Source organism: Neolamprologus multifasciatus, chromosome 3 (assembly GCF_963576455.1).
Source record: "Neolamprologus multifasciatus chromosome 3, fNeoMul1.2, whole genome shotgun sequence".
In the NCBI taxonomy this organism is placed as follows: domain Eukaryota; kingdom Metazoa; phylum Chordata; class Actinopteri; order Cichliformes; family Cichlidae; genus Neolamprologus; species Neolamprologus multifasciatus.
This window is the reverse complement of record NC_140441.1, coordinates 5,013,257-5,033,486: the sequence shown is the minus strand read 5'-3', so window position 1 is coordinate 5,033,486 and position 20,230 is coordinate 5,013,257. Positions and strand designations below refer to the sequence as shown.

General features: G+C 40.2%; 2 protein-coding genes across 6 annotated transcripts in view; both read right to left on the bottom strand.

Annotated features, from left to right (window-relative positions):
* LOC146521198 (serrate RNA effector molecule homolog) overlaps window positions 1-1,196 on the bottom strand; it is a 3,747-nt gene extending 2,551 nt beyond the window's left edge. Inside the window, exon 1 of the mRNA XM_085148862.1 lies at window positions 1,169-1,196. Coding sequence (XP_085004988.1) covers window positions 1,169-1,196 — 28 coding nt within the window. The remainder of the gene's footprint in view (window positions 1-1,168) is intronic.
* Window positions 1,197-2,595: 1,399 nt separating this feature from the next.
* The window catches only part of LOC146521193 (protein NLRC3-like), a 111,668-nt gene continuing 94,033 nt past the window's right edge, over window positions 2,596-20,230 (bottom strand). For 3 of the 5 annotated variants that reach the window (XM_085154340.1, XM_085154344.1, XM_085154343.1), the window contains 5 exons: window positions 8,272-8,415; window positions 7,435-7,536; window positions 5,553-5,631; window positions 5,186-5,390; window positions 2,596-4,999 (listed from right to left, as the gene is read on the bottom strand). In XM_085154340.1, the coding sequence (XP_085010466.1) occupies window positions 3,195-4,999; window positions 5,186-5,390; window positions 5,553-5,631; window positions 7,435-7,536; window positions 8,272-8,415 (2,335 nt within the window). In that variant the 3' untranslated portion in view covers window positions 2,596-3,194. Of the gene's footprint in view, window positions 5,000-5,185; window positions 5,391-5,552; window positions 5,632-7,434; window positions 7,537-8,271; window positions 8,518-20,230 lie in introns of those variants that run through there. The other 2 variants (XM_085154342.1, XM_085154341.1) reach the window with 2 other exon arrangements.

The following is a 20,230-nucleotide window of genomic DNA, read 5'->3' as shown; positions in this document are numbered from 1 at the left end:
GAGGTTTTTATCAGACTTAAATTTGAAATGGAATAAAAAAAAATGTTTAAAAATGTTTGAATTAAGTTTTAATTAAAAGTGGGGAAAAAATCGACTTCATATTAATTAAGTATCAATCAAACCAGATGGGGACATTTTGACCCCTGAGGACCACAGGTGTGATTATGTGCTGCCATATAAAATTTATAAATGGTTCAAAAAAAACTTTCTCACTAAAGTTCAACATACAGCACTCTGTAGTTATTCAGATAGTCAAAATTATCTGAACATTTAAATATTTTATTTTCTCAATTTGTTTTTGCTCAAAAACACAGTGTACTTTATGTAAACAAGGTGTGGTGGCCCTAAAATGTAAAATGTTGGGTAAATTTTGTGTTAATGTGTTGGTCTTAAATAAAACTAAGGTGTAACACTGAATTGATTGACAATTTATACTTTATATTTTAAAAAACACTCAAATGAAGTGGGGACATTTTTGACCCCTGAGGACCACAGGTGTTATTATGTGCTGCCATTTAAAATTTATAAACGCTTGAAAAAAACTTTCTCACTAAAGTTCAACATACAGCACTCTTTAGTTAGACAAATAGTCAAAATTATCTAAACAATTAAATATTTTATTTTCTTGTTTTATTTACACTCGAAAACACAGTGTACTTTATGTAAACAAGGTGTGGTGGCCCTAAAATGTAAAATGTTGGGTAAATTTTGTGTTAATGTGTTTGGTCTTAAGTAAAACTAAGATGTAACACTGAATTGATTGACAATTTATACTTTATACTTTAAAAAACAGTCAAATGAAGTGGGGACATTTTTGACCCCTGAGGACCACAGGTGTGATTATGTGCTGCCATTTAAAAAATTTAAATGGTTCAAAAAAAAAATTCTCACTAAAGTTCAACATACAGCACTCTGTAGTTAGTCAGATAGTCAAAATTATCTAAACAATTAAATATTTAATTTTCTTGTTTTATTTTCGCTTAAAAAACAGGGTGTATTTTTTGTAACAAGGTGTGGTGGCCCTAAAATGTAAAATGTTGGGTAAATTTTGTGTTAATGTGTTGGTCTTAAGTAAAACTAAGATGTAACACTGAATTGATTGACAATTTATACTTTATACTTTAAAAAACACTCAAATGAAGCGGGGACAGTTTTGACCCCTGATCACCCCAGTTGTATGGAAATCGGGGGGACATTATGAGGGTTAATTGATTGAAAATGTTAGTTTTCGCTTTGATCTTGTAGTAGAATAAGCGGTTATAATGATTTTCTTACACATACTGGAAAAGTGCTCATGAAGAGATGATCTATTGTGAAAGGTGAATCAGTGTAGTAAAAGGTCAATGCAAAAAATGCTTATAGACACAGACAACATGAAGATAGACTTGTAGGTCACAGTTAAGACACATTTTGCTTGGAAACTTTTGCACTTGCATAGCAACAGTTTTTTTAATGCACGCTTACGGAAACAAATATTACGTAGATTCATTTGTGGGGTAGAGATGAAAAACATTTTGCTTTGTTTTCGCTTAGCAAGCAGTGATGGTGTGATAGATAAGCATGCCCTGAATAGGTCGACAGGAAACATCTGGAGACTGAGAGCAAATGTGGTAGAGCTTGTAAATGTATGTGTGACTGAAAAGAGGAAGTAAGTTGAGTACAGGACGTGCTTGAGATGATCAGATAAGAGAAGAAGAGAGTTTCTTAAAAGGGTGTCAAAGGTTGTTCAAAGTGTAGCTTACCCAAATGAATAAAATTGAAGATTAGATATGTATAAATGATAGACCCTAGAACATGATAGGTTGAACCAAGTTTGAAGAATTAAGAGAACAATTGATGAACATAATAGGTTATGGAGGCCTAGCAGGGAAAGGTGTTTTGTTTATTTATTTTTCACAGGAGCTTCCAGAACCAAAGCAAAACCATGGAGGGGTTGGCGAGAATCCAGGAACCAACCAGAGAAAGGGGGACCCCAAAAAGAAGCACAGAGAACCACAGTTCCAGAAAATGTATTAGGAGACTGAAAGCTCGTTAGACACAGGTTAAATGTGAGCATAAAAGTAATGAAGAGTAATGAGAGGGACTTCAGGAATAGTTTGCAGGATTTCTATGTTATGTAAATTGCCCAAGAATAGTGTTAAGACTGGATATATGTTACCCCTAGAGGGGGTGAAAAACCAGGGCAAACCTCTGCCTACCCTACTCCTGCTTTACAGGTGAAAATAGAGCAACAGGACCGATAGTCTTTGATTTGATTTATTTTCAGCTGTGTTTTACTTGCATCTATTTGAAAGAGTGAGTTTAAACACAATTTTTTTTTTTTAATTTTTTGTGCTGGAATGTGCAGAAAATAGGTTTAAATGTTAACAAAAATTTCTTCCAGTCAGAGAATGTTGCATATAATTTAATTTTTGCTTGATGCATTAAGTTAAAAGATTAAAACTAATAAAACAAGATTTAAAAAGAGACTTTTCCTTTTAATTACATTTTGTATGATTGACTATGCAGAAAAAGTAGAATTGGACTGAAAGATCTTTTGCTTTATCACCTATTCAGGTTGTAAATCGTGTTTTTAAAAAGTAACTAAATAACTAGTAACTATTAATTAATTACTTTTGAAAATAAGTAATCAGTAAAGTAACGGGATTACTTTTGGGGGGGAAGTAATCAGTAATTAGTTACTGATTACTTTTTCAAGTAACTTGACCAACACTGGTTTTGAAACACAATTTTAAAAAAGGAAAATAAGTAAATGGTTTCAAAAATCAAAGATTTGTTTCTGGCACTAAAATGACACTTCCACTCCTCATTTGAAAATCCATTTGTCTTTCCTGTTAGTTCATCGGATAATTATTATATTAGTAAATAGATTAAGCCTCGGGATTTACACTCTGCCCGACACAGATATGTGAAGAATGAAGGGACCCTGCAGTGAAAGGGAGAGCTGAAACTCAGAGTGTGCGCCCATGGACTCAGCCTGACCCCTTTAAGGTAACATGCAAGCATAGCTAACACTAGTGTCACCGCATGTTAGTGTAATATTAGTGTGAAACATCAACAGGGGTGAAATGACAGAAAATTTCTGTTAAAAGAAAAAAAAACAAATAAGGAAGAAAGCAAACACTTTTTGCAAATAGTATTTAACTATAAGTGCTGAAAGTTATTAAATTCAATGGGCACCAATACACATGTACTTACAGAGCTTTTTTGGAGGCTTTGACCACTGGCAGCAGCCTGAGAAGAGCCTCCTCTGAAGCAGAGTATTTCTTCAGTTCAAACACATCCAGATCTTTTTCTGATGACAGTAAGATGAAGACCAGAGCTGACCACTGAGCAGGATACAGTTTATCTGTGGAGAGACTTCCTGATCTGAGGGACTGTTGGATCTCCTCCACTAGAGAATAATCATTCAGTTCATTCAGACAGTGGAACAGATTGATGCTTTTCTCTGCAGACAGATTCTCACTTAGCTTCTTCTTGATGTGCTGGACTGTTTCCTGATTGGACAGTGAGCTACTTCCTGTCTGTATCAGCAGACCTCGTAGGAGAGTCTGATTGGTCTGCACTGAAAAACCTAGGAGGAAGCGAAGGAACAAGTCCAGGTGTCCATTTGGACTCTGTAAGGCCTTGTTCACAGCACTCTGGTGGAGAGATTGAAGGTTTGGTTTACTAATTAATTTAGACCACATGAAGGTTGTTTGTTGTTCTTCCAGCAGATTGAGTCCAGAGTTGATGAAGGTCCGATGGACATGAAGAGCAGCCAGAAACTCCTGAACACTCAGATGGATGAAGCAGAACACCTTGTCCTGGTACAGTCCTCTCTCCTCTTTAAAGATCTGCGTGAAAACTCCTGAGTACACTGAGGCTGCTCTGATATCAATGCCACACTCTGTCAGGTCTGATTCATAGAAGATCAGGTTTCCTTTCTGCAGCTGATCAAAAGCCAGTTTTCCCAGAGACTCAATCATCTCCCTGCTCTCTGGACTCCAGTGTGGATCTGTCTCAGCTCCTCCATCATACTTGACCTTCTTTACTTTGGCCTGAACCACCAGGAAGTGGATGTACATCTCAGTCAGGGTCTTGGGCAGCTGTTCTCCCTCTCTGGTTTCCAGCACATCCTCCAGAACTGTAGCAGTGATCCAGCAGAAGACTGGGATGTGGCACATAATGTGGAGGCTTCGTGATGTCTTGATGTGGGAGATGATCCTGCTGGCCTTCTCCTCATCTCTGAATCTCTTCCTGAAGTATTCCTCCTTCTGTCGGTCAGTGAACCCTCTGACCTCTGTCACCATGTCAACACAGTCAGGAGGGATCTGATTGGCTGCTGCAGGTCGTGTGGTTATCCAGAGGCGAGTATTGGGAATCAGGTACCCCTTGATAAGGTTTATCAGCAGCACATCCACTGAGATGGACTTTCTAGGGTCAGTTAGGATTGTAGTTTTGTGGAAGTCCAGAGGAAGTCGACACTCATCCAGACCATCAAAGATGAACACAACCTGGAAGTCTTCAAAGCAGCAGATTCCTGCTTCTTTGGTTTCAGTAAAGAAGTGATGAACAAGTTCCACCAAGCTGAACTTTTCTTCTTTCAGCACATTCAGCTCTCTGAAAGTGAATGGAAATATGAAGTGGATGTCCTGGTTGGCTTTGCCTTCAGCCCAGTCCAGGGTGTATTTCTGTGTTAAGACCGTTTTCCCAATTCCAGCCACTCCCTTTGTCAGCACTGTTCTGATTGGTTCATGTCTTCCAGGTGAGGCTTTAAAGATGTCTTCTTGTCTGATTGTTGTTTCTGGTCTGTCTGGTTTCCTGGATGCTGTTTCAATCTGTCTGACCTCATGTTCATCATTGACTTCTGCAGTTCCTCCCTCTGTGATGTAGAGCTCTGTGTAGATCTGATTCAGAAGGCTTGGGTTTCCTGCTTTAGCAATCCCTTCAAACACACACTGGAACTTCTTCTTTAACGCAGATTTAACTTTACGTTGACAAACAGCAATAACATGATCTGAATGATGACAGATTATCGGTTAATTTTTTATAAAATCCATATGAGAACTTATTTTTTTTAAAAATGTAATACATGCTGGTTTCTTGATACATTTCTATAAATGTCTTATCTCTTAAATCTCTTAAGACATTAGTAAATTTTATATTCATCCAGCAGCTTGAATCTTAAGAGAAATTCTCTTACTTCTCTGCAGACGGTCAGCCAGCTCCTTCTGCTTCATTCTCCTCAGGAAGTCCACTGTGATTTTCACAAATGCCTCTCTGCTGCTGCTCCTCTGCTCATCATCCTCCCTCTGACTCTCTAAGCATTCTGGGTAATCTGGACTCAAAACGTTCTGGATCTTCTTCAGCTCGTTCTTCACAAAAGTGATGATGTTGTCCTCCAGCAGCTGGAACAGAATACTTTATGAATGAGCCAATCAGACTGAAATCATGGAGCCAAACATCAGATCCATGTTGGACACACTGACAATCCACTGGTCTACAAAGAGCAGCATGGAGATGACTGTGAACAGAATAGATGTAAAAGTAGTTGTTGTACATGTACAGACCATAAATATGGAGTCCAGGTGTGTTTGATGCTGCTGGGCAGAGTGACCACTGGGAACCTCTGAGCTCTCCTTGTCCACTCTGTGGAGGAATCATCAATAATTATTTCAAGCACAGGATAAAGGTCAGTTGGTTACTTGGTACCCTTGGTTCTCTGAGTAAAACAATATCTCTTCACTCCGTTACCTATTTCATATGTGCGGGGTATGAGCCCCTTTGGTCATGGCAGGTGAATACTTCTTTAAGACACTTTAGCTAGCCCGGCCCCAAAGCTTAACTATAAAACAGCTGTGCAGACCTGAACGGTGATGTTTTTTCTTTTGGAACGTGTCTCTTGAAGCTAAAGAGACAGACTCTAAATCAGAGAATCAAGGTACAAAGTCACCAGCCGTTCTCAATATATCAATATCTCTCGGATCCATTACATCTTCCATATGTATGGGGTAACTTTTTAAGACACCCCAAGTTGAGACAGTGCAACCAAAATTGTACAGTGTTGCAAACAACTATTCACAAATATGCATATATACAACCTGGCCCAATGAAGGCCCTCAGATGCAAAGGGGGTGAAGGCATCACTCTGCAGCAAGAAGAAAGGCCTCAGCAAGTCCTTTTAGAGCACGCACCACAATGGAGCAGGCCTCTTTGGCTGGCCCGCAAGATGCTAAGCTGGCTTGGTGGTGGTGGTGGGGTGGTGGAGGGGTTCAGGCCCTGAAAGAGGAGCTAAGTGCCACACTCAGACAGTAGTCCGGGAAGAGTGTGGTGATACGCCAGACGGAATACAGCCTGGAACAGCAAGCACGGAGTGGAGAAAATCCTGGAAGGCTGCCAAGACAGGCTTCCCACCACAAAGGTAAATGGACAACACGGTACCGCACACAGGCATACACACGCACTACCAAGTGGAGATCAAGCAATCACCAGTTTAAAGTCTGCACAGCTGTTTTTGTAGTTAGGCTGTGTTAGACCCTATCTCAGGTTCTAAAAATATTGGGTATTTTTAGTCTATTTTTATTGACTCAGTGGTGATGTCAGGGATGATGTTGCAGAATCTCAAAATAAACTTTGAGACTACATTAAACTGAACTATTAGAGCTTAGTCAATTCAGGTCGATACTTTACTCAAAGCCATGTTTAAGTATTTGTTATTATCTTTATTTCATGTTTCTAGTTAGAATCTTGATTATTTTATGTTGTAATGTAATTTACTATGCTCCATAAATTTATCCTGCTATGTTAATCTATTGTGTTGTTGTAAATTGTTGGTGTGTTTGGGAAAGCTGGTGTGTATTGAGCGGCCTAATGTGATGATGAAAAGTAAAACAAGTAAGCAGGACGTGGAGCAACAGTTTTCCAACCGTCGCTTTGATAGTCGTTTTAGATGTAACATCATAGAAATTTAAACAAGCTCCCACTGAAGGCATTTGTTTTGTACTTTCCGGTTGTGTGTGGAGTAAATAAATGTTTTCCTTTTTTACATTCACTTTGTTTTTTGCTACTGAAAGACATGCAAGTGATCCAAGATACACACAAGTGAGAAACTTTATGTCCTGCAGAAGCGGCAAAGAAGGACCGAAGATTGCTGCCAAACTGAACCATCAACGAACCCTAAAAGCAGTGACCACTGCTCCAAAACCAGAACATTATCCAAGGTCTCTCCTCCTCCACCATAACACCAGCTTTACAAACTCAGTAGATTAGTGTAGTATGGGTGATTAATAACTGATGAGTCATTTTGTGAAAACTTACTATTTTGAGGATTTTTTTGTTATTATTTTATTCTTAGGATTTTCTTTTTGATTTTTTTAAATTCTGAGGATTTTTCAGGTCATATTTACCCAGGAAAACACAAACATCTAAAGGAGCTCATCACAGTTCTCTGACCTCGTTGGTCCAGGTTCAGCACTGAAGTTTGGATTGCTATCTTTGGACCGGTCACTCCTCACAGACAGACAGCTGGACCCTGCAGACTTTGACCCCTGACCTCTACAGACACAAACATGTTTTATTAAATGATAAATTCTCTGATAAAGTCATTGTAGCAGCTGTGATCACACAGACTGCAGATAATGCAGCTGTTTCCCAAGAACTCACCGAGTTAACAGAAATAATTCTGTACTGACATTATAATTAGTGTTAATTCTGGTTGATTTCATTACTGTGTTTGTGTGTTGAGAGGAAATGAAAATTAATTTCTAACAAAACTCAGTTTTGTCCAGTTTTCCTGTAAAAAGTTGTACTCTAATCTGAGAGGATTGTTACTGACAGGAGTTCAAAGCTTCTTGCTTTGGCTCTTGATGGAGGAGGTCACATCTTCTCCCTCTCCCTCACCTTGTCTTTCCTGCGTGGCTTCTCATGTCTAGTCTTGTCTAACTAACTTGTCTAACTTGTCTAACTCGAACTCATGTCACATGATTTTTACATGGTGTAAGTTGTGAAGATTCATGTGCTTTTCTGTGCTGAGGTGTTTTTTTACTGTCCTCAAATTGCTCTCCCAGTTAAAAGTTCAGTTTGAGTAGAGTTCTTTTTTTCTCCTCTTGTCCCTGGTGTTGTGTATTTTCATTGTTATTCTTACTATTCTACCTCTCTCCGACCTGTCTTCCCAGTGTGATGTTTGTGCTATGTATGTATGGTTGGTAGGGGTCCAGTTTCACAGCAGGTAACTACCTTTGCATGTGATAAATAAAACATTGATTGATTGATTGAGTGCAGTTTTCTGACCTCGTTGGTCCAGGTTCATAAGTGAAGTCTGGAAGATTTAAACCTTTGCATCGATCACTCCTCACAGACGGACAGCTGGATCCTGCAGACTCTGCTCTGTCCTCCTCTTCCTCCATCATTATCTTCTTGTGGACTTCAGTCAGTCTGAGAGGTAAACAACAAACGCTCAGTGAGTTCACATTAACAGAAGTAACTGGGTTACAGTTGCTGACCTCTGACCTGTTATATAACCTAGAAACTGTCAGGATCTGGAGACTCGACTGGAAAGTTCTATCAGGCACCTGAGTTTCTTGGTCTCCACCCCTGGGCGGAGCCATTATCCCTGCTACACTCCTCCACACCTGAGACTGATTTGGGGCAATCAGGTTGAGGATTTAAGACCCCCTCAGACTCTCCTTCACCGCCAGTTCGTCAACGGCCTCACGTTGGTATTGACTCTATGGCGTTTTACGCTCTTGCCACTTTTTCATTGGTAACCTTGGTTTCATGTGCTTCAGATTTCCTGGACCTCCTTTGTCATCACCCTCAACCCCAGCTCTCCTCAGATTATATTCATATTCAGGAAGAATACAAGGACCCTCACCTGCCTGCCCTCCAGCCTCACTCACCACCTCGGACACAGCGGAACTCAGGTCTGCCAGCCTTTCCACTACTCCCATGGACTATCACCGCCTCTCCCTCAAAGCGAGGTTCACGCCTGTGGCCATTGTGACAATACAAACTGGCCAGACACCATGGACTCAGCAGACCGAGTAGAGACAGCAATTGGTAAGCAAGGGGCCATTTTGGGTGCCCATGAGCAGGGTTTACAAGCTCTCGGAGCACAGTGTCAGTCATTACATTACAAAAACAACCTGTAAGAAACCTAAACTGGGAACAGCTAAACATGAACCTGGAACTTTAAACTAACAACCTAGAACCTGACAATATGGAGACACACTTTGGCACAAAAACACCTGGGATGATACACAGACACTCCGATGAAGAATGGGGATAACCACACACTACATATACACGCAAGATAACAAGGAAATTGTCATGGTCCTGAGTCTGAGGACTCGGTGTTTTGTGTTTCTTTATATTCTTGTTTATTCTACCTTGTCTTTTGTTTAGGTTTGCTATGTGTTAATGTGTTTGTTTCATGCCTGCCTGTGTTCCCTCTCTCTGTCCATGGTGTCACTGTGTCTGCTCGTGAGTCTGCCTGCCAAGTTCAGTGTCCGTTCTGGTTCTCTGTATCTGTTAGTTTCCTGTTTTATTCTGAAAGCTCATGTCAATGTGTTTAGTTTTACCTTTCTCCTGTCTCGTTAGCCTAATTTCTCCCAGCTGTGTCTCCCTCCTGTTGCCCATTTCATTATTACTCCCCTGTGTATTTAAACCCTGTGTTTTCCTGTGCTCCCTGTTGCATCGTACCCTCAACCTGCTGTGTGTTTGTAATATCCAGTCCTCCAGCACCTCGGTTTAGAGTTTTGTTTTGGTTTTGTAAGTTTTATTTTGTGAATCATTCCTCCAGCAATAAAGCTGTGTTTTCAGTTTATTCCCATCTCCCAGAGTCCTGCAATTTTGGGTCCACCACTTCTGCTTACCTGCCACACAGCCAACTATGATAGAAGGTCGCGTCGTTCTGTCATGGTTGGCTGAATAAACTGAAAACACAGCTTTATTGCTGGAGGAATGATTCACAGAATAAAACTTACAAAAGCAAAACAAAACTCTAAACCGAGGTGCTGGAGGACTGAACATTACAAACACACAGCAAGTTGAGGGTACGACGTGACAGGGAGCACAGGAAAACACAGGGTTTAAATACACATGGGAGTAATTAGGAAATGGGCAACAGGAGGGAGACACAGCTGGGAGAAATTAGGCTAACGAGACAGGAGAAAGGTAAAACTGAACACATTGACATGAGACATGAACTTTCAGAATAAAACAGGAAACTAACAGATACAGAGAACCAGAATGGACACTGAACTTGGCAGGCAGACTCACGAGCAGACACAGTGACACCATGGACAGAAAGAGGGAACACAGGCAGGCATGAAACAAACACACTAACACATAGCAAACCTAAACAAAAGACAAGGCAGAATAAACAAGAATATAAAGAAACACCAAGTCCTCAGACTCAGGACCATGGCAGACAGAAGGGGGACACAGCTGAACCTAATAGACATGATGAGGCAAGGAGGAAGCAAAACAGAATACCACACATGGACCGTTAAAGTAAAACAAGAAACACAGAACACACGGAAGCCACATGACAAAACTTACGAAGTAGAAATACAAAAACAGAAACTATCACACTAGCAGTTGAACGCTAAATAAAATGAAGATCTATACTAATACAAACCCCGAAACACTGGGTCACTGAGCCAGGACCGTGACAGGTGGAGAGTCCCAGATATTTAAACCCTCGAGGGAAAGAAAGAGGGTCACTGACCCACTATTGATCATGTGATGAGTCACATTGATCATGTGAACAGTATAACAACAATATAAACACTTATTTCAAGGACGAAACTGAGAGCTTTTTCACCAGGAACACAAACATCTGGAGCAGCATATAGATGCTGTTGGTTGAGATCCTGAAGACTGTAGTCCAGGCAGCTCCAGCAATGATCCACTGTTCCATGTATAAATGCTTTTATTGACAGAGATGAAGTTTGTCTCAGTGACATAGTGACTGTTGTTGTTAACTGTACAGGCTGGTTAGACTCTGTAAAACAGGTCATACAGATGAATTGGTCTGACTGAGAATGTTAGAAGAAACGATTAAAGGTAATGAATGAGAGAAAGGCAGGGAGGTCTTTTTTTTTAATTTTTTTTTTTTTTTAGTTATGTCTCTAAGAGCTCTTAGCCTTAGCTTAGCATTAGCATGCTCTTTGGCAGCTTAGCAGTAGAGCTCTTCAGAGCCTCCTCCTGAGGACCCGGTCTTCTGAAAAACCATCCTACTTTGGCAAAACGTCCTACAGTAAGTAGTTTATGCACATTTCTGCTGTCACAGAGTAATTCCAGCACAAATTTAAGTAGGTATGACAGTTTGCCACATAATGTTGCCCATCAGAGTATGCTTTTAGCTTATAAGAAACCATCCTGGCTTTATTCTTAAAGCCAGGATGGTTTGTGAAGATATGCGTACCTATTTTAGAGTTTAGAAATGTGTTAGAATGTAGAATTATTGTAGAGACACTGACACTACCCTGGATGTAATAAAGGCCTGAGTGTGTCATAAACTTAGGAGTATATTTCTAGGAGACCCTCCCCCAGTTTGAACTGTGAAAATGAGACAAAGAGAGGTTAATGTTGAGTGGAAATTCCTCAGGGCATGCCTGGGTGGAAGTCTCAAAGTTTGTAACTAAATAACTTTGGTTTGGAAGGGAGATGGACTTTTATGACCCTCAGGAAGGCACGTACATAGAGATATACGCACATAGTGCTTTAACTGTTACGTACAAACATCCACACGCACACTCACATAGACATACAGGTATGCGCACACACAGGCACTCACGTGCTCGTGCACATAGACACAGACACACACACGTGTGTGTGTGTGTGTGTGTGTTACATTGCTGTGCTTGAGAGCCACCATCTACCGGAACCAAATTCCTTATATGTGTCTGCACATATACTTGGCCAATAAATACAATTCTGATTCTGATTTGCCACTAAATTTTAGCTGTGAAATTATGTTTGTAGGTCACATTCACAAAGGTAGGATAGTTTGGCACTTAATTTTAGCCTTCAGAGTACTTTTCTAGCTAATATTCACAAAGGTAGGACGGTTCGCCACTTAATTTTGTGTTGTGCGCATGCGCAGAAACAACGGGTAGGATGGTTTGTTCAGTTAGGATGGATTCCCAGAACACCGGCCATCGCGAACACCTGGTCTACGTGGGCAGGGTCCTCACAAGGCTGGGAAGGCCGGTGTTCCAGATTAACTGGGGTCGCACATTAACTGGATTTGGTCGAACAGATGTGTGGCAGACTTGCGTGTCAGGAGCTGCTACTGACAAACCAGCAAAAAAACGCCAAATGTGTCATCTGTGACACTTGTGAGGTTATCTCAAACACACTCCGTCAGTCTTGATGCTGTTGGACAAAAAAAAGGTTTAAAAATGTCGCAAGTTTACCTGGTGATATTCTTATGCGCGACGTGATCGTGAAAACGGCAAACAATTAACACCACGCCGATGTTATTCACAGGACAGCAAGAGTAAACGATCGGCAGAATCTAGTCGTTGTTATCATTCCCCACCTACGTTTTATTTCTCTGATTTCAGCGCTTTTGCTTCACAACTAAAGCGTGCAGTTTGCTTTGTGTGCACTAAAATGGACTCGAATCAACCAGCTTGGAGTCTGGCCAAGTGCCATAGCCTACGGCCAGATCAACTTGTGACACACATCTGCACCACGTTTGAATTCGTTTCATGCACAATACATTTGTAACTTTCAATTGTGTCTGTTTGTGTGTCCTGCAAATAAACCTTTGAAATGAATGAAATGATGTCATGTAATTATTATTGGCCTACATTTGTAAAACATCTGAAATTTATTCTACATACACAAGAGACCCATGACTCTCATATTGTTCTCAAATCTTTATAAATCTGTGTTAGTGAGCACTTTTCCTTTACCAAGATAATCCATTCCTCCTCCAGTGGCGTGTCCAGTGGTGGCCCCCAACCAGACTGGCCACCCCAGGTGCCACCCCGAAGCTAAAACAATAAAATTCAATCAAATATCAAATGTACGATTATGTTCTCACAGTGAAGCCCAGGTATCCAAGTGTAAGTGAATGCTGCATCGGCTTCTGCACTATGAGCATCAGGTTAGCAAAGGAAGGAGAGCACGAAAGACGGCACCGCAGAAAACAATTTTTCGGTGAAAGAAAATGAGGAAAGAATAAATGTCCCGGAAAGTAATATTAAGTTTGTTCAGTTTAGTAAACTTCGGTGATATTAGAATATCAAGGAAAAACTAACACTTGTGGAATTAAAGGAATTATTTTACTGCTACAATATATCCTGCATCAGTAACATTGCATTAATCATATAATCTACAGCATTGATACTGCATTAAGATGTTCAGTAAAACCTGCTGGCCTCACATTAAGCTTTTTATTACAGGTGCAGCCATAATTATTGTATACACACATTGCATTTTGTGCTTATTAAAGAGTTGAAGCTCAGTCAATTAATTAAAGGTCATAAGCTTCGTTCGGCGCGATGTCTGGACAATCTATTGTGTAAGTGACTTGGAGCTATAGAAGGTTAAAACTGCATACACACTTACAAAACACATATAGTACATATAATCTAGAAACAGGCCTGAGCAAAGGCCTGAATCTATTCAGCAACCTGCTGCGTTTGAGTTTGCTTAGTAACAGGTGACAGAAGATGTGCTAAAGAAGAGGACAAGTCCATGGGGACCTCAAGGGCCTGAAATTATTGCCATATTTGGAAGAAGATGCTAGAAAGGGGAACTTCTGTGTCTTCATTTAGCTCTTAAAACTGATCATTGTCTGTAAAAGATGCAAATAATTTTCTTAAGATACAAATAATGTTCTTTTTTTGATTTGTTTTTTTTTTGATACTTTTTATTTATTTAGGAACATTTTTATGCAGAAAAAAACAAACAAAAAAGACAAAATATTATGAGGTCATGGGAAGACAATATATGCCCGTGTATACAGCTGCACATCCACACATACATATATCAATACTTTGGTATTGTAAGTTCTATACATTAAAGAGTGCTGCCACAATTTTTAAAGCCCAGCCATTTTCTCCAACGTCTCCTCCCCAAGTCTCCCTGGAGTCGCAGGGTGAAAGTCATACATTCCATCAATTTTATGTCTTCCACTATAGAGGTAAAAAGTATTATAGTGGGAGGGTCTTTACAAAGCCAGCGTTTTGTTATAGCCTTCTTCACAGATGCCAAGAAAATTCTCAGGAGATAAACATCGTCTGTAACTAAATCTTCTTCAAAATATCCCAGATACAATGATGCGAATGTACAAGTCACATTGAATCCCAGTATCTTTGTGATTATTTTTGCAACTTCCGTCCAGAAGGGTTATATGGGTGGGCAGGACCAGAATATGTGTCCATGATCTGCCATGACTTCCCCATAGTTTCTCCAACAAGGCGCAGGTGTAGCACTGAATTTAGACTTTTGTTTAGGTGTTATGAAAAAGCGTATAATGTTCTTCCAACAAAAGTCCCGCCACATGTTGGAGTTAGTTGTGGTAAACTGTGTTTCCCAAATCCGTGTCCACCCATCTTCTGTAATCTCAATGTCCATTTCTTTTTCCCATTTCTGTTTTATGTAAATTGTTGAGTCCCTTTTGAGCTTAGTCATACATTTGTACAGTTTACTTATCAGGGCTTTGCTACTCCCGGAGTCATAAGCGTCAATGAAGATGTTAACAATCGAGAAGTCTCCAGGGACACAGCTGTTTATTCTTTTGCCAATATAGTCATGGAATTGCAAGTATCGGAAAAAGTCTTGTTTCCGTAAGGCCATAAGTCTTGCATAAGTTATCAAAAGCCATAATTTTAGAATTACGATAACTGAACACACAGCAGTAATTCCATGCCATACCCATTGTCTAAATCTACTGTCGTGGGAGGCAGGTAAAAAATCAGGGTCGTACGCTGGCCACCTCAGAAGTTTTATCTCTTCCTGAAGTTGTGCCTGCTTGACCACTCCTCTCCATATTTTTAATGTAAAATTGACCCATTGGCTGGTTGTCAAGATATTGTCCAACTCAGAAGCTGCGTGACCAAGTCTAGACTGGATCAGTGTGTCCGAGAGAGACATCTCAATCGTCTTCCACCTTGCACAAAAGGATGGGTTACACCAACACACCAAAGACCTCAGCTGAGCAGGCAAGTAGTAATCCCTTAATGAAGGTAGAGCCAAGCCCCCTTCCTCCTTCGGCAACTGCAAAGTAGAAAACTTTACCATTGGTCTTTTGTTAAGCCAAATGAATCTCGAAATCTGTTTATTCCATTCCCTGAACTGCTTCTCTGGGATTGGAATAGGTAAAGCAAGGAAGAGATAGAGTAAATTAGGAAGAATGCTCATTTTAATTATCTGTATCCTGTTGCCAAAGTCGAGAGGGAGCAGGCTCCAAATGTTGAGGTCACTGTATATTTCTCTATTAGTACGACTGTAATTAATGTCATACAGTTGTGTAAGGTCTTTAAGCAGGAACACTCCTAAATATTTGATAGTGGTTGCCTTCCATTTAAACTTGAATTTTGACAATAGTGTCTGATCTGGAGAGAAATTAAACGTCAAACGTGTGTTTTTTCGACATTAAGAACATACCCTGAACATACCCGATACGTTTCTAACATCCTCATTAATACTGGTACACCTGAGCTGGGATCTGTGATTGTTACCAAGATATCGTCTGCGTATAGGCATACCTTGTACTCGTCCCCTCCTATTACAATCCCTTTCAACAATGTTTCCTGACGTATAGCCTGGGCTAGGCATTCGATAAACAAATTGAAGAGATAGGGACTTGCTGGGCACCCCTGCCTGCATCTGCATTCTAAAAATATGGTATTGGAGAGACTACCGTTAATTTTTATTCTGGCAGTAGGGAGAGAATAAAGAGCTTGGAAACATTTTATAAATTCGCTACAGAAACCAAATCTTTTCATCACTAGAAAGAGAAAGTCCAAATTCACTGAATTATAAGCTTTTTCAGCATCTAAGCTAAGAATAATTGAGCTATTTTTCCTATTATTAATGTGTTCGATGATATGTAAAGCTCTCCTAATATTATCATGGGTTTGTCTATTTTTCAAAAAACCCGTTTGGTCTTCATCAATTAATGAAGGCATTACAGCATCCATTCTTTTTACCAGAATAGTTGTGTATAGTTTGTAATCTGAGTTCAGAACACTTATTGGCCTATAAGATTTGCAATTTATTCTATCCTGTACCCCCTTTGGCAAAACAGATATGAAGGCTTCCTTCCAGGAGGGAGGTACCAGTCCTCCTTTCAACCTTTAATCTATCCTGCAGTTGTAACAGTTCTTGTGACTTTTTCTTTTTAAGCATGGTTGACCACGCAATTATTTTTCCTCTGAGGACAGCTTTAGCTGCATCCCACACGATACTGGGGTTTGTCTCTCCATTATCGTTGTCCTGCAGGTACAAGTTAAGATCATCTATCATTTGTTTCACAAAAGCGGGATCATTTAACGTACCAGTATTTAGTCTCCACAAAGTTGTCCTCCATTTCCCATCCAAATGTAATGTTATATAAATTCCACTGTGGTCAGAGAAATATCTTGGACCTATTCTGCAGTCTTTTATCCTGTTTAAATCCCTATTAAACATAAAACAGTAATCTATCCTTGAGTACACTAAGTGTCGAGCAGAGTAAAAGGTAAACCCTGATGCTGACCCTTTTCCTGCCAATATTATTTGAGTCTAATTGGGGGTATAACAGTAAATTAAAATCTCCAGCACAAATGAGAGTTACCACAGTTTCCTTAGAGATCAAATCAAATATCTTTTTGAAGAAAGTTGTGTTGCTTCCTGGGGGTGCATAGACATTTAATAGTGTGACAGCCTTGTGATCTATTTTGCCTTTTACTAAGACAAACCTACCTTCCTTAGTGCTTATGTTAGATATATGTTCAAATTTCATTTTGTTTGAGATCAGGATAGCCACTCCTCGTTTTTTCCCGGCCCTATACGATGAATAAAATGTGTCTGAAACCCATTTTTTTAAATTTCTCATGTTCTGCATTGCCTAGATGGGTTTCTTGCCAATATGCTATATCTACTGTCTCCTTTTTCAATTTGGCAATTAGTTTGCTTCTTTTAATGGGACTATTCAGGCCATTTACATTTGGTGACAGCATTTTATAGAAATTACAAACCATCAATTGGACATGTGGAATACAACATAATCAACCCAGACCTCAAAACATTGCAACCAGAACTCACTGAACAGCGAACACAGAAAACATTAACAATGGCTTCCAATATAAAGGATATAAGACTGTCCTAAGGGGACTGGCCACAAGGTGGGGCTACTCATCACGACAAGAAGAACGTGAAAGAACAAAAAACAACACAATACAAAAAAATAAGCAAAATTAGTTTCTTATCGCTACTAGGAGTAACTTGGTAGCTCTCTGACCATGTCCGTAGGCACCAACCTAAAGAAGCATGAATTCTAAAAGGATACAAAAGTCATTGTTTATGCGGCCGGATTATCAAACCTCTACCGCCAGCTGTCTCACCGCTGTCCCGCCGTCAGCTGCTCACTCTTCTGCTGGTACTTTTTCTTGTTCCCTCCGGAATGCTTTGAGTTTTTCCCAGACCTGCTGTTGGAAGTCGCCCCCGCGGTGTGCTGTCTGCGTTTCCCACGGAAGTAACTGCCATATCGTGTCCTCTGTCATCCTGTTGATTTGACTCCCCAAGGTGATCTTACCCATGGTTATTCCCCGCTTTCTTAAATCCTCAGCAGCTTGGGTCGCGGTATTGTATAGGACACTGCCTGACGTATAAAACACTCGCATCTTGCTAAGTGGTGTCTGAAAGCGTATCCCGCTGTCTTTCAGAGCCTTCTTAACGGGGATATATTCCCGTCTCCTTTTCTGCACTTCCAGAGAGTAGTCATGGTCAAAATACACCCGTTTGTTTTGGATGTGTACCCCTTTATTCCATGCCGTGCGGAGAATCTCTTCTTTAACAGAGAACCGGAGGAAGCGCACTATTATTGAGCGTGGTGGGACGTTTGGAGGTGGTTTTGGTCCTAGCGTGTTGTGGGCACGCTCGATACCGAGGGCACGGTCCGGGCCGAAATCTTCGCCCAGCTGGTCCTTGACCGGTACACCGTAAATCTGGATGTTCTTGCGCCTAGCGTGGCACTCTATATCGGACACCTTTTCCTGAAGTGCCCGTTGATTTTCCAACAGCTGTACAAGTGTGTCCTTAACACCAATGTCCCAGCATTCTGAGTCAGCCATGTTGTCTTCAACTTGCTTTAGCCGACCAGTTACCTCCTCTACCTGATCCGCCGTCTCGCGTATTCTTTGGCTCATTTCTTTAGATAGTTCGTCCATTTGTTTCTTGATATCCTCCCTAAATTCTGTACGGAATTCTTTGAAGTCACTTTTTAGTTCGGTTTGCAGTGTAGCCATTTCGGCCATCAGTACACTATTTACAGCATCCCGAAGCCAGTCCAGACCTTCACCTCGGTCGCCATCTTGTCCCGATGCGAGGCTTGCCTCATTAACCGCGGCTTCTTTCTCTATTTCACAATCAGGGATGTTTCGTAGCCCGTATCCTCCTTTTTTAGATTTATCCCCACTCATTATCGTGTCAAAGTATGGCAGTGTAACCGTAATACTGCTTTCGAGTTCGGGGAAATACACGGTTGGTGCCGGAGGTCACTTTTTATGCGGCCATACTGTGTTATGCGCAACCGGAAGTCCCCAGTAAACACAAATAATGTTCTTGTAACGCGTGAAGGGGCGTCAAACCCTGACATTATAAAAGCAATTGCTTGTGTATTTTTGGGTGACGATCTATGCTGATTGTGTGCAGTATCTATCTCCCCGCGCGTGTGGAAGAGTGACACTGCCAGTTGGTGCAGGTTAATACTGGCAGTGTCACCATGCCAGCTGACTGTATTTCATCACCAGCCAGTGTTGTTCTTTATACATCAATATTACCAGCTAATTTCTCTCATTACTTATCCTACCTGCCAACTCCATGTTATGAATAGAGTGTAAATCACCCCATGAAATGGCTGTGCCATGTTCAATGCAGGGATGTGCAGTTCTGGTTCTCAAGGCTCCTGTCCTCCCGGTTTCAGATGTTTCCATACTTCAACACAGCTGATTTAAAGAATCATTTACAGACTTGTGCACAACTAGGTGTTTGGGGATTATCTGATTTGAATTGGCTATATTGGTATAGGTAACATCTAAAACGTGCAGGATAGGGGTCCATGAGGGCCAGAATTTGACATCCCTGACTTCTAGTCAAGGTCATACATCAGGAACGTTGTTGTTTGTGACATAAGTTTTTGCTTTATTACTTCAGGGCCAACCAGTAGAGATAAAAGAATAAGAAGAATGAAAAGATCTCAAAATTTCTTCCTTAAGAAGGCTAAAATACAACCACAAGCAGAGAGCAATGTCAGGGAAAGGTAGACTGAGCAGCAGTCATCATTGTCACCTGTTATATCTACAAATGAAGGTATGTGTGAGAATGAATAAGGAAAATGCAAGGAAGGGATGTTTATATTGTCAATTGTTCAACCAATCCATAGGGGACAAATCCTAATATTTGGGAATAAATAATTAACTGAGCAAATATATGTAGTGTGGCACATAATTGGAAAGTAAAACAAAATCCTGCTTTAAATAACATGTTTTTTTATTTAATGATCCACCTATTCTAAATCACTGATAATATTTGATGAAGCATAGAGTAGGTACTTGAGTAAATGTTCACTTTCAAAGCATAAATATTTTGCAACTGCAAGTCCTGCTGTTTACAAATGTTTTTGTACTTCTTGTCTTCCTAACATGTAACAGACTAACAGACTCGTATTAAAAGTTCAAGAGGTTTATTGTTGCACAATTTATACTGAAAACATTATCAAATAGAAGGTATAGAAAGTATATACTTGCTTTCAGGTTTAATTCAAGTGTTAGTCTTTTCATTTGTTTCCCCACTTTTTTCCTGTTTCAAAATCAAACACCAGTTTGTGAGAAGATTATCTTCTTTTTTAATAGGTAGATAAAGTTTTGGATTGGCATTGGGTAATTTGCCATGTATGTTAAAAATGTTCAGATTTTTATTTTCAAAAATGTTTTTGCCCAAAACATATGTGCACTATATGTCAGTAAAAATACTATGCAAATATTGCTGTCCTTGAATGCTGAATAAACACTGACAAAGCACTGAT